Source organism: Carassius carassius, chromosome 19 (assembly GCF_963082965.1).
Source record: "Carassius carassius chromosome 19, fCarCar2.1, whole genome shotgun sequence".
In the NCBI taxonomy this organism is placed as follows: domain Eukaryota; kingdom Metazoa; phylum Chordata; class Actinopteri; order Cypriniformes; family Cyprinidae; genus Carassius; species Carassius carassius.
Window position 1 is genome coordinate 2,614,430 of NC_081773.1, and position 15,825 is coordinate 2,630,254.

At 37.7% G+C, this 15,825-nt stretch overlaps 1 protein-coding gene across 1 annotated transcript in view; it reads right to left on the reverse strand.

The window, feature by feature from the left end:
• Positions 1 to 15,825, reverse strand: part of LOC132094870 (N-chimaerin) — a 51,847-nt gene that overhangs the window by 25,472 nt on the left and 10,550 nt on the right. Inside the window, exons 4-6 of the mRNA XM_059499507.1 lie at positions 13,034 to 13,065; positions 12,820 to 12,933; positions 7,041 to 7,329 (exon numbers count right to left, since the gene is read on the reverse strand). Coding sequence (XP_059355490.1) covers positions 7,041 to 7,329; positions 12,820 to 12,933; positions 13,034 to 13,065 — 435 coding nt within the window. The remainder of the gene's footprint in view (positions 1 to 7,040; positions 7,330 to 12,819; positions 12,934 to 13,033; positions 13,066 to 15,825) is intronic.

The window sequence follows — 15,825 nt, forward strand, 5'->3', positions numbered from 1 at the left end:
GGTCAGCGTTGATGAGCAAGGACAGAGAGGCATGTTGGTTCTTTTTTTAACCATGTGATAATCTTTTAACAAGCCTAATGAGGGTGAATAGAGGATGACTGCTCGATGCTGCCAAGATACACAATCCCAACCTCTATCAAACGAGCAATCTGCTCTCGGTCACTCACACAGACTGAAGGCATGGATCCATCTCTGTCTTATTAGCAGTCTTACCGTCCGTTAAAACGGACATCTCCATCTCTCACTCTACAATGTGTGACTGCTACACTGCCAAACAAAAACAAAGCAGCTGATTGGTTAAATTCAAACATTCTCAGCCAATCAGAAGGAACTGCAATGGCTGACTGAAATGCGTCTTCAATCTCTTACTGTGCGGTTATGAACCTGGCCAAATATAAAAAAAACAAGTATGAGCTGGCACTCATGCGAAGATATTAGCCAATCATAACAGAGTCAATTTACATATAAACTTCTTAAAGGTACAACAGTCAAAAAAAAAAAAGGCAGCCCAGCAATACTTAAAAGGCGCAATATGTAATTTTTCTGCTTTAAAAATAGCAGATATCACTATATCTATGTTATATATATTTTTTAGTTGTGTACTTACATTAACCCGACAGTTTCCACGAACTTTCAAATCCGGATTATTAAAATTATAGTTTAATTAGAAGACACGGCAAGTTTCTTTATTTCCGTTTTGTCGCCCGTCTATGGCGTCATATAAACTTTGACCCCTCTAGTTTATCTAACTTCCTGCGGAACCGCCAAATACAAAGGTGAACAGAAGCAAAGACGAGACGAAGAAGAAAAAGTAGTAGCTAGCCTTGATCGAGACTATTTTATTTTATATTTATATTGTTTATATTCGTATTTATACCTCAATCAATAACTTAGTTATGGATCATGATTATGCTTTGCCTGCACGTTCTGTGAAGCGCAAACGTACGGGTGAAATAAATGACCCGAGAAGGTTTTGGGACAAGAGAAGCAACAAGACACGGGTAAATATTGGAGTTGCATTTCCAAGATAGAGAGAGCTTCGTGACAAGCTGAAACTACAGAGAAATGCTTGCATTTTAATAAACAGGTATGCATCCATTCAGCTAACTACATCTATCCGTATATTTTGCGAAACGATGATGTCTTGTGTAAAACGCAGATGGACTAGCTCTCATGTAGAGTATAATGTAAATCTACATGTGTTCTATATCTAGCTGGATAAAGTAGCTTTAAATCCAGTTCACTATCTTGTTCGATATCATAGTATAAACGTAGCCTAATTATAATTATTAACGAAAGGCAACCGTGCTTTTTTTTAGCATATATTACTACTAACGTTAGCTAGATGGAATATTGATTTGATAGGGGTCTGATAATTCATATATCTCTCCGTTCGAAAATACGTGATTGTCAAAATACTAAGACCGGCGTCTCTGCTGCGTGCCAGAAGCGCGGCGCGCTGCTCCTGCTGTAGGTGACATAGAGGGAGACCGCTGACAGACCAGGCTCTTGTCTTCACGACAACAATATCTATACTTCATGTTGAACATAAATATAAAGCCTACTGATAAAGGAAACCGTCAACAGTATTGACGGCAAAATAGACTATGTTTGACAGGTGCAATATTTGAAAATCGTTAATTATTTATTTTTTAAATTACATTTATATCTGAATTTGTCAACCTATAGACTTTCAAACATCAAAATGTCATGAATTAATATGTATTTGTGTACAAAATTACATATGAACATATTTTCCTATTATATTTTGCCTGGAAACGCGCGTGTCGCGTGAAAAATAGGCGTAGGTTCTATTTCTAGCATGCACGTGTTTTCCGCGCGGCTCATGCCGCACCTGAGACACGCGTCTCACACAGGCAGTCTGCAAGCTCTAACCTATTAACATGGAAGCCAAATTAAAAACTGACACGCCACGCAGCTGAGACGCTTGTGCCACGCATCCAGTGTGTTGCCGGCCTCAGTTAAAATGAGTGAGGAATGTGGGGAGCGACAGAGCGCGTGTTCCAATGAACAACAACTCCCATGAGCCTACGCTCTTTCCCGACGTCATCAAAGTACGTCTTGTTATTATTTTGATTGAGTGACCCCTGGTGGCCAAAAATCCCATACTGTACGTTTAAGCCATAAGTATATTTCAGTTTTGATACAAACGCTTAGATTGATGTTGTCAAATGTACCGACTTCAGTATCAGTCTGCACAGAAATCTTAAAAACATCCATTTCCCGCTAAGATTTGAGCGCTGTTGAGTCGATTCTTAAACACTGCTGATTGGCCAGTGTGTTCAGGCACTCAACAGATATGACTGGGATTGGTTACAATGATCATCGCTTCACACTCTTCACCTAATATATATGTATCTACACACACACACACACACACACTCCTGTTTACTGTACGTACAAAATTTTTTACTATTTGCATTTCTAGTACAACCCTATTTCCTCAGCTCAAGTATGCAAATCTCTTTGAAACATGCACTGGAAAATGTATTACATTGAAAGTTACATTTTCAAATAAAAATGACAAAATGATTGTTTTATCAAGTATGCGTTCATTCAGTATGTGCTTCATTTTCACTGGATTCTGAATGTGATTTTTTTTTCCAACAATTAAATGACTGAAGACTCTGACTCGTGACAAAGACTTCAGACTTGACTCAGACTCCAACTTAAAATACTTGTGAACATCTCTGGTGCACATAGCATTGATGTTAAAACTTTGGGTAAAAACTTTATGCAAAAATTACTGTTGTTACTACAGTACAGGGTCACTAAAATAATTACATGCAATTAACACTAAGCAAACCCTAATATTACATGAATTACATTTTCTTAAATAATAATACAACATACATAACTACAACTAAACAAGGACACTAAAATAAAGTGTAACCCTATTTTGGGCTTACTTTGGTCTTAAGGGTCAGGGAAAGCCTGAGATAAAAAAAAAAAAGGCTAAGGCTGTTTAAACACTGTACATTGTTCAGCCTAACGCTCTAAAAATAACACCAGACCAGACTTGTAAGGGCAGAAATGAACAAAAACATTGCTTATTAAGAAAGTGCATAACCAGATTTTACACAAGGGTTTATTTAAAGGGACTGTAAGTAGGAATTACTCCCATCTAGTGGTGAAATTGTATTTTGCATTCAAACTAATTTTGCTCTCAAGCGCCTCGCTTTTTCAAATGCGCGTTGCATCTACGGTAGGCGATATGTACCAAAAAGCTTTGACAGGATGTCTTCTAATAGCACTTCGTTTTGGCGACGATGTTTTCTTCTCCTGTGGCGCGGCATATGTATGGTCCATAATAAGAATGCAATCCAGACTTTTAAACTTGCCGGTGCAGTTTCAAGCGCCTCTCACTGCTCTGCACCTGCGTTTCTGGCTCTGACCGAAAACGCGTTGTGGAAACACGTTGGCTTAGTACTTTTTGTCCCTCTCTGCTATTATAGTTTTGCAAAATGGCGGAACTACATGGAAGCCTCCGTCGACCTACCCGTCCCATGTATATAAAGATAATAAATTCTTCATTTACGAGGATTAGTTTAAACATTGGCATAGGTATTTGTACACCATTGAGGGCATATTTATGAATAAAAATATTGATTTTAGATAATAAAATACCTAAAAAGTTACTTATTGTCCCTTTAATGCTCTAAATGTCCTACAGCAACCAAGAAACAGTGTCTCTCTTAAATATGAGAACACAGGCCATCTTACACATGCAGCACTCACTGTATACAAACATCAGCTGATATGGAAATACTTTGATAATTTTGTTTTAACTCACAATGATACGGCTAAAATATGAATGTCTAAAAATAAGATTAAGTAAGGATCCAAATAGATGAACTGATTGGCGTTTGAACTTTGGACTGAAAAGTGTGTGTATAAGTAGAGTGAATAAGCAGTTTTGTCCTCAGTCAATCACATAATAAAACTTCTAATCCAAGGACTGATATTAAAGATCAAGGGTCAAAAGCCAGCACTGGACACAGAAAGGCTGGCAGTGGGTTTTGTTTTTTGTTTCATTATCTGTGCTCAAATGACCAAAGACTGTGTTAATCATACCTGCTGGGACAATCCCACAAACACTCTGCACTGGGACATTTGTGAAACAAAGCATATCTGTTCAACACTAAATATAAACTGCACTTGTTAAAGTTACAAATGACCTGCTTCTTGCGTCAGATCAAGGCTGAATCTCATTTCTAGTCTTACTTGATCTTAGTGCTGCGTTCAACAACATATATCATGACATACTCATAGATAGATTACAAAACTATACAGGTATTCAAGGGCAGGCTCTAAGACGGTTTAGATCCTACCTGTCCAATCGCTACCATTTTGTTTATTTAAATGGGGAGTCATCTCATTTCTCATCAGTAAAATATGGAGTGCCACAAGGATCCGTCCTAGGTCCCCTTCTATTTTCAATATACATGTTGCCCCTTGGTAATATTATTAGAAAATACGGAATTAGCTTCATCTATTATGCTGATGATACTCAGCTATATATCTCAATGAGACCAGATGAAACTTCCCAATTATCTAAGCTAACAGAGTGTGTTAAAAATTTAAAAGATCGGATTACAAATAATTTTCTCCAATTAAATTCGGATAAGACAGAGATATTAATTATTGGACCAAAAAAACACTACACAGAATTTTGTAGATTACAATCTGCAACTAGACGGATGTACTGTTACTTCCTCTACAGTCAGAAATCTGGGTGTTATATTGGACAGCAAATTGTCTTTTGAAAATCATATTTCCAATGTTACAAAAACTGCATTCTTCCATCTTAGAAACATTGCCAAGCTACGAAACATGTTACCTGTTTCTGATGCAAAAAAGCTAGTTCATGCATTCATGACCTCTAGACTGGACTATTGTAATGCACTTCTAGGTGGTTGTCCTGCATCTTCAATAAACAAGCTACAGGTAGTCCAAAATGCAGCAGCTAGAGTCCTTACAAGGTCAAGAAAATATGATCATATTATCCCAATTTTACAGTTTCTACACTGGCTACCTATTAAGTTCCGTATCAGTTACAAATTATCATTACTTACCTGTAAGGCCCTAAATGGTTTAGCTCCTGCGTACCTAACTAACCTTCTACCACGCTACAACCCATCACGCTCCCTAAGGTCACAAAACGCTGGGATTTTGGTAGTTCCTAGGATAGCAAAGTCCACTAAAGGAGGTAGAGCTTTCTCACATTTGGCTCCCAAACTCTGGAATAGCCTTCCTGGTAATGTTCGGGGTTCAGACACACTCTCTCTGTTTAAATCTAGATTAAACACACAACTCTTTCGCCAAGCATTCAATAATGTATCTTAAATTGTGAGTGTAATTGCATCTGATCAAATGCGCATTCTTATTCTTTAGCTTGGGTTAAACTAATTAATTTGACTTTGTTGAATCAGCAGCTATTCTAATGATGTCTCTATTTTGTTTCTATGTTTTGCCACGGGATTTACACAAGCTTGTATACGTCTTGTATTAATTTTTCTAAAAATCCTGTCATACGTGCACAAACTGACAGTCACCACTTATAAGCTACTACTAGATATTGTAGAAACATAATTTTCTGTAAAGTTGCTTTGTAACGATTTGTATTGTAAAAAGCGCTATACAAATAAACTTGAATTGAATTGAACACTGACCTGACATCAACAGAACATCAGATATCAGATTAATACACAAACACTGTCATCAGAATATTTATGCCCTTGAAAAAGACATTGTCTGTACATAGCCTGAGTCTCAGTGAGGACCAGCGACGAGCCGCTGTGAGTAATTACCGCACGTTTAAATCACCCGATTGTCTGATTACATGCATGAATTAACGCGGAGATAAATCAGTCTGTGCATCTGTCAGCTGCTCTTCATCAACTCAAGACCAATCACAGCTGTACAGAAGGACAAATCACCCACACACCTGCTTAAAGGGACAATTCACCCAAAAACACAAATTCTGTCATCACTTATTCACTCTCATGTCAAGTCAATACTGTATGGAAAACACAAAATAAGCTATTTTATTTATTATATGGTAAAAGTACAATGCAAGTCGACTATTGTTTCAAATGTGTAGCTTTGGGTAGTGTCACTATAGCTGGACATTATTAGTAGTCGACCGATATTGGTTTTTTGACAGCCGATATCAGGGGGTGATAGCTGATATAAAGCTGATGTGTGTGTATGTGTGTGTGTGTATGTATATAATTATAATTTTTTTTAATTAATATTTAAGAAATTTTAAATAAAATAATTTGAAAATGGATAAAAAAATAAATGTGTAAAATAAACATACTTTAGATGAAATTATTTTTCACAAATAAATAAGTTTGCTTGTCGATAGCGCGGTATTACAATATTGCGGTTATCGCGACAGCCCTATTCACATCCTCATTAAAGTGAGAAGACAGTCACTGAAATCACCGTGAGCGTCACACGCATTAGTGTGTGTAATAAAACGAAGAAGCACTTCTGCGCCATTCATTAACAGACATGCAGGATTCATATTTAAACAGACTTTTTACCAGCTTAATATTTACAGATATCATATCGCGATTTGATGTAGGGGCAATGATCTTCTTTTGATTAATTCATTCAAAATTTGACAAATTCCGTGACATTCCGTGTTAAACAGTACATAACATTTTTATGACTGGATTCCGCGATTCCGTTTGTGTTTTCTGCATCGAGGAAATCACAGGGCCCTACATAAGGATGCCAATGAGGAACACACCTCAAGTTTTTAGGCCATAGATATATAAAAAAAGAAAAAAGAAAAATGCCAGTATCGGAGCCGATACCGATATTGAGTATCAGATCGGTGCATCTGTACTGAAAACATCAAACACATGTAAACTAAGGATTAAACTGGGAGGCAGTACTCCTCACCACTGACACACATAAGGCTGAAGCAGAGGGCAAAACTCAAGAAAAATCTCATGACAAGACAAACACACAGAGGCATGCTGGGTAACTGCATTGCAGCATCTCACCCTCTCCTCCAGGCCGGTGTCTTCTCCAGCGGCGTCCTTCCCATCAGGCAGGTCTCTGCAGACGGGCAGGGCTTTCTTCAGCGCCGGCTCGCGGTTCAGGGTGGTGTAGCCCACGTGCTCGTAGATGGGGTTGATGGTCATCTTAGAGATGTATTCGGCGGCTTTGGTCTCGATGTACAGCGTGATCAGGCCGTCCGTTACCAGGTCATGGATGGACTCGAAGCGCTTCTCTCCCACAAAATGCTTCCCATCGTAAAACAGACGGAAGTTTCGGGTCTGATTGCCAAAGCTGAGAGAGAGAAAGGGAGTGTGTGTTGGACTCGAGTACAGTAACACACAGCTGTGAGACGATCCACAGAGAACTGAGACACACACACACTGAACATCTCTGGATGTATCAACTTCTTGTACTTTGGTTTGTAGTAATAATGATCCGGGAGAGTAACAAGCTCATATGTTGATCAATATGAAGACCTGATACTCTTCCTCTATATATACACACACACACACACACACACAGACACACAGACACACACACACAATATCCCAGTTTACACAGATTTAAACATCTATTCTACATGGTTATCACAGTTTTTTATCATTTTGACCTATTTTAAGTTTATCTAGGCTTCTGCACCATTGATATTTAATATCCACTCTTTAATATGCTCTCTTTAATTTTAATTGCTCTTCCACCTCAACAGGCTGACTTAGAAACATCTGTTTGTACACAATTTGTGTTATCATTAGCCTATATTTGAATATTAATTTAGTTTACAGTCAATCATCTTGGTGAACCAAACAGTGTGGTTTGCCTGATTAGTATGTCCCATGCAAACCTACTTTTCCTTAATGATGATCATTCAAGGAATAATAATAATAATAAAAAAAAAAAAGTAAAACATTCTACGTCTGGGGTCACAATTTTTGACCCAATATAGTATTATAATATTGCATTTATTGTAATAGTATTACAACAATGCATTCTGCATTTCTTCATTTTCAAAATGTAAAAATCAAGCTTTTAGATATCCAAATAAGACACAATTTTGATAGTCATATCATAAAGGCCTGCATTTAATTAAAAAAAATTTGTAAGTTTGCATTTCAGAGTGAAGCGCTAGAGACCTCATTGTGGAGGACCAAGCTGCTGATACCGAATAGCTGTTGATGTGTAGATGTGGGCGGTCATATATTAATATCTGACCTAGCTACCATCTTAATTTCCAACAGTAATTTATCCAAACTACTCACATTCTCCCTCACTGTTTGAATTGAAAATATGCACATTTATAGTCAGAGATTCAAAATATAATTCATTAATGTGAATGTAAACAGAGTGGAGGCATTTATAAAGCAGTTTCAGCATACATAAAACAAATAATTAATGTGCATATAGTGACATGGTAACAGTTTTAAAAAATAAATATTTGTATTTTCCTTTTATATTTTAATATTTATATCAAACGGTATTAGAAAACAGTGGTATGATCCCTGAATCTCTAGGAAAATCTATTATAACCTGATCAGAGATGGTAATGCTGTTATGAGCCACTGGAAGTCATAGGACAGCTGAGGTTTTATAATGCATGTGCTTCCTGCTAGAGTTTGATTATGATCCCACAAAGACTGTCCCTCTCTCACTCACTCACTCACTTACTCACTCACACACACACACACTAGACTCACACATTAGCCGAACACACCCAAAATCAGATGCAGACAGATCTGCAAACACTTACAGATACACACAAGAAGTTCATATCAGAAGCAGCAACATGCACACACACACAGGTTTGTATGACTTCAGAAAGACACACCACACACAGAAACCCAAACACATGCACAAAGGCTAATGTCATTAAAGCCTGATGGCAATAGAGCTGTTTGATGTTAAAGCTTTTGCGCACAGGACACAACAGATGCTTTCTCTGAGGAATCACATGCCTGAGGATGAGCACAAGAGAGCGGCTGAAACACACACACAAACACACACATACACACACACACAGAAGTTGGACTAGAAAGTCAGCACATGCAGTGTATAGCAGTGTGTGGCCAACCGGCTGCTCAAGCAAGCAGATTAAAAAGGATTATCTCGAGACTTTTTGTGTCTCGGACACACACACACCTCAACACAAGTCCTCTAACATAGCTTTTACAGCACAATATTACACAAAATTGTAAAATAATGGTCTTTTTAAAACCCTAGTATTGACCCTGAATAGCAAAAACCAGCCTAAGTAAACACACATCATGCTAATCCGATTAGGAAACAATCTCATACAAGGACAGACTTCATTTTATACGCAAAATAAAGCTGGATGGATTTGTGCGAAACACAGCACAATTCTCAACCCCATGTGTCCTTCAGACACAACCACTGTGCTGATACAGATCAGGACTGATCACACATCAGCCAAACACACAGGGCTCGAGACCAGGTCATGATACGGCAGAGAGACTGGAGAAATGATGAAGATCTGGGTCACAGACGGAGGGGAAACTAACACCAGGTGTTGATCGTAAGAGGTTAGAGGGCAAAAGTTACGGACACGAATGCTGAGGTGGAGTAGGAGTGAGCTGCGAGGTTGGTTTTGAACAGATGGTTTCTGGGTGTTCCTCAGAAATTAATCTGACAACATTAGTAACCAGCGAAACCCCTTATAATCTCAACCGCTGCACAGAACATCTTCATAGAGAGAGGCATTTATAAAAAAAACATTTTGAAGTGCAAAATTAACTAGAAGAGTAGTTTGAAGACCAACTTTGATGTTGGCTTGACATCTGAAAGTTTAAAACCTTAAAGTTTTAAGGTCAAATAATGTTTCTAAGATTTTTTTTTTTGTTACATTTTGCTGGTGTTTTAAAATAATGAAAGAACATAGCACACACACGCACAAACATACATACATGCATACATATATAAAAAACACATTGACAGCACTATTTATCATCTTGATAGAATGATTCTTGAATGATTCTGAATGAAAGTTTGAACACATTGCTATAATGTTTCTAACATTACATTTACATTTACATTACATTTATTCATTTAGCAGATGCTTTTATCCAAAGCGACTTACAAATGAGGACAGTGGAAGCAATCAAAAACAACAAAAGAGCAATGATATATAAGTTCTATAACAAGTCTCAGTTAGCAGTACACGTAGCAAGGGCTTTTAAATAATATAATGAATAAAAAGAAAACAGATAGAATAGAAAAAGAATAGAGCAAGATAGTGTTAGAGGTATTTTTTAATAATTGTATAATTAATTAAAAGAAAATAGATAGAATACAAAAAGATTAGAAAGGTAGTTAGATTTTTTTTTTTTTTTAAGAATAGAATTAGAATAGTGAGTGCTAAAGTTAGAGGGTCAAATAAAGATGGGGTTTAAGCCGATTCTTGAAGATGGCAAAGGACTCAGCTGTCCGGATTGAGTTGGGGAGGTCATTCCACCAGGAGGGAACATTTCATTTAAAAGTCTGTAAAAGTGACTTTATGCTTCTTTGGGATGGCACAATCAAGTGACGTTCACTTACAGAACGCATGCTTCTAGAGGGAACACAAGTCTGAAGTAATAAATTTAGGTAAATGGGTGCAGAGCCAGTGGTAGTTTTGTAGGCAAACATCAATGCCTTGATTTTTATGCAAGCAGCTATTGGAAGCCAGTGCAAATTGATAAACAGAGGTGTGACATGTATTCTTTTTGGTTCATTAGAAATTAATTTTGCTGCGGCGTTCTGGATTAATTGTAAAGGTTTGATAGAACTGTCTGTAAGACAGAACAAGAGCTTGAACAAGGAGTTGTGCAGCTTCTTCAGAAAAAAAAGGGCTTGATCTTCTTGATGTTGAATAAAGCAAATCTGCAGGACCAGACAGTTTTAGGAAAGTGGTCTGAGAAAGTCAGCTGATCATCAATCATAACTCCAAGGTTTCTGGCTGTTTTTGAAGGAGTTATGGTTGGTGTGCTTAACTTGATGGTGAAATTGTGATGAAACGATGGGTTTGCTGGAGTCACAAGCAGTTCTGTCTTGGCAAGGTTGAGTTGAAGGTGATGGTCCATCATCCAGCAAGAAATGTATGTTAGACAAGCTGAGATGCGAGTAGCTACCGTCGGATCATTAGGATGGAATGAGAGGTAGAGTTGAGTGTCATCAGCATAGCAGTTGTATGAAAAGCCATGTTTCTGAATGACAGAACCTAATGATGCCATGTAGACAGAGAAGAGAATTGGTCCAAGAACTGAGCCCTGAGCAATGAATGGAAGAAGGGAAACTGGTCTGTAGTTTCTTTAAAAGAGATGGGTTGAGGGTGGGTTATAAGAGCCTGTCTAAATGATGAGGGAAAAATACCAGTGTAGAGGGATGTGCTAATGATGTGAGTGAGTGCAGGTACAACTGTAGAAGACATGGCTTGAAGGAGATGAGATGGAATAGGATCAAGTGGACAAGTAGTAGGATGATTAGAAAGGATGAGTTTGGAGACTTCTGCCTCAGAGAGTGAAGAGAAGGATGTAAATGAGTGTATGTGTGCTGGTGATATGAGCTTGACTGATTGTGGTGTGGAAAATTGTGCTCTGATGGTTTTAATTTTATTAATGAAAAACGTGGCAAAGTCGTCAGCTATTAGAGATGAAGCAGGAGGGAGAGGATGATGACAAAGGAGCGAGGAAAATGTTTTAAAAAGCGAGAGTTAGATGAATTGTTAATTTTGTTATGGTAGTATGTCATTTTAGCAGAGGAGACATTAGCAGAGAAAGAAGATAGGAGTGACTGATACATATTAAGGTCAATAGTATTTCTGGATTTGCACCACACCCTTTCAGCAGCTCTAAGCTTAAAACGGTGTTCACGTAGAACATCAGACAACCAAGGCGCAGAACGGATGTTACGGGCTGGCCTGGAAGACAAGGGGCAAACAGTGTCTAAACAACATGTAAGAGTGGAGCAGAAAGTATCAGTAGCACCGTTAGCATCAAAAGATAATGTTAAAGCTAATGTTTCTAACATGTTGTAGCATGCTGCTTGCATTTTTTAGCACAATGTTAACATGTACTAACATGTTTTAACATGGTTTTCGTACGATTTAGCATGTTGCCAGCAAGTTTTAACATTGCCAGTACAATTTAACATCCCAGATAGCACATATACGTCTGCAAGATGCCTGTTAGAGATCAGTTTATCTGGAAAACATCTGTTGTTCTTGTACTTTCTGTTCTGTTGTACTTTTTTCTGAATATAAGCTCGTGCGCAAGCACAAATGTGCTATTAAGTTTACACAACAGGGCATAGTAACACGGTTTCGTTTCTTGAATGAATCGTTTTTGAACAAATTGAGTTAGAAATGATTCAATGGTCCATTCAGACGGACTCAGCCGTTTTGAACAAACCTTTTGATCTGAATTATTCAAATAAATCATTTATTAAAACAGGGGCTTGCTGCCACCTACTGGTGGTGTTCTTGTCATCATCATTTATCCATCCAGGTCCCAGCACAAAAACACATTCAGCAAAATATTGTTTATTTATTAATACTGACCAACATTTTTCACAGACTAATATTTCATTAAATAAAAACCTTTTTGAAAATTAGACAAATTTTGTAATCACAACCATGTTTTAACACATCTTTAACATGCTGACCATGTTTCATGCTACTATCGTTCTGTTAGTTGAAGCAGCTACAAAAGATAAAGCACACCGAAGTTAGAACATCCTGAAGAAGAGGAGGAGGAGTCAGGACAGGTTAAAGGTCAAAGGTGAAGGTTGATGTACCGTAGGGCTAGCGTGTACGTGCCCGGCTGTCTCTGGCTCTCTCGGATCAGATAACTTCCCTCAGCCACACTGAGCAGCTGGTCGGCTTCCTCTCTGGAGATCATCCCGTGATACCTTCACAGGAAATCAATGGGAGAGAGAATATTACCGTAGTAAGATCCTGAAACACTGGAGATTCATGTCATGTCACATCTGAACTGGTAATGAGACTCACTCTCGTCCATAGTGCTTCGGCCGGTTCTCCACCTGCAAACACACCACAGAGATTAAAAACATCATGCAATAAAAAACTCACACACTTACAGTATTACTGGAGAACAGAGACTAAACAGAGATAAAGTTACAGCATAAAAGATAAAGTCACCACAGTCAGGCAGTCACCATCACACATTAATAAATGAAAGTTAATGGGAGAATTCTTTCAGCACAAAGTTATTCATGAGGGACATGAAATTATCAAAACTGAGTGGATTATCTGCAAATATATATTTTGATAAACAAACATATTTAGGGAGTTATTCCGGAAGATGTGCATCAACAATAATGAATGTAAACATATAGGCTTATAATTTTTGCTGAAGTACTGTCCGAACCCTAAGAAAGTCCATCTTGCTCCACTGGAGGGGTGAGATGATGACCCCTTCCTGGGACAAAAGCCCTCGGGGGGTGGGGGGGTGGGGGGGGGTATCATTTTTAATAATTTATGTTTATGGAAAAGGTGGCATGAATGTTAAAGGCTAATCCAATATTCTATGTAAATTTATGCAATTTGACAGTTTAACTGAATAATCGAATAAAGCATGGGCCAAATCAAATGATGAAACTCCAGTCAAAATATGAATTATATATATAGACCTATATTGGTATTTAACAGGATGTATAACAGCATGTATATCATAATAGCAATAGACTCTGAATTCTGCTCAAATGGCCTGTGGGTTACTAATGAAGATGTTCAAAACGCAAGATTAATTTATGTTTAATCTAGGGATCCAACAATGACATTTTATTTTTTTTTAGATCCGATCTTTATAAAATCTAAACATTTAGAGAAATAACATTATTTAGTGGAGAAGTGAATACGTGTAGGACTAAATCTGGTACATTTTTACACAGCTGTATTGTTTTAAATTGCATTCGTTAAAAACAAGTAAATATATTTATATGATGAGTAATGAGGCGGCAACATATAATAGATAGGAGTCCCATCTCTCATACATTTCTGACTCCTTAACTGTGCTATATATTAGATTATTAATAGCCTTGTTCTGTCCTACCCCTTTTTTCAATCGCATACAGTATTTGCATTTTTTGTAAATGACTGTGAAATTTAATCAGGACACGCTGCTTTACCTGTGATCGTTAAAACGGGACATTTCATGCAATTTTACAGTAGAATACTGTTCAATGCACAGTTTGTGGACATGAAAAGAAACAAGACATATCACAGTTTTCAGTGAGAAAAAAAGCATCCCCAGTACTCTGTATTGCATTATTTTAGTGTTATGTGTGTTAAAATTATAGTGTTTCCTGTGTGCTGTTTATATATTAGTACTGACGTCCAGCTCTTTATGGGTTTCAGTAAACTATACAGGTGAAAACTATAGTTTTTTTTCATAATTTTTTTATGGAATTTGGTATTATTAGCATTATATCAGATAATTCATTTTACTGTGAAATTTGTAGATTTTTTTGGTGGCATTTTATTTTTCATTATCAGCAAAAAATAAAAAAAACTAATCTCTTCAGCACCAAAATGACTGCACATAGACAAAATATTGACATTATATATAACAGTGTAAAGACAAAATAACTAACACCACCATCACATGAATACATTTTCCATAATTGTTCGTTGTTGACATTTAACCCTTGATCCGACAATCAGCAGCGTGAAGCCACCACTCAATAACAAGCCCCACAACCCCCTCCTGAATGATTAACCTTGAGCTTACAGAGAATCCAGCGGCTCTGAATTCACAAAGCATCCTTCCCCCACACAGCCTCCGTTTCTCTCACATTCATCTCTCACAGACGCAGGGCAGAGCAAGAGTGCTGTGTGCTTCACTCTGGGGATTCAGACTCACATATATCTGGCGACTTTGAACAATGACATGACAAAAATCTTAAGTCCTACACAATGGGAAATCCAGATGATCACAGCTACAAAAACAAGAAACAAAGCAGCTGAAGAATATTAATCGAACCGATGCAGCTTTAAAACGTAATGAAACTCAACAGCAGCCAATGAGACGTGTCAGTCAGTGAGTGAATGAGTGTTTCTGGGTAGATGGGATGTGGGATGGAATAACACTGTTTCCTGATGAGAAGAAAGGCTGAACGTGTTTTGTAAAGCAAGGTTGTGTGTTAATGTGTGTGTGAAGCGCACATGTGTGCGGGTTGCAGGTGAAATGACCGACAGCTAATAAAACCAGCCAATGATGGGAATCAGCAACACTGTAGAGCTAATCAATCACTGAAAGCCTGAGTTTAACAGTCACAAGGCCCGTGTGTGTGTGTGTATCTGCTGTATGAATGATGAGAGCGTCTGATTTCTGTCTGGGTTTCTCTATCAGCATCCTTAAACGCTAATATCAGCAATGAGCAGGTGACACTGGAAAAATTAGCCAATTGTTTCATACATTTTCACCCAATTTTTCACTTCATTTATAAACGTAATTCTTACATTTGTTCTCCTCTATTTTGGAAATCAGGAAAAACATGATATTCTGTTTAATAGAATTAATCTTAATGTGCACAATTCATCACTTCTTGTTATTCTAAACACACTTTTTTTTTTTTTTAAAGAAGTACATTTACAGTTCCTCTCCTTGAACTGTCACCTTATCGTGGTGGAGAGGTTTGAGTACCCGAATGATCCTGGGAGCTATGTTGTTTGGGGCTATATGCTCCTGGTAGGGTCTCCCAAGGCAAACAGGTCCTTGGTGACGGGCCAGACTAAGAACAGTTCACAAACCCCTTATGTTAACATACACATGGACCGAG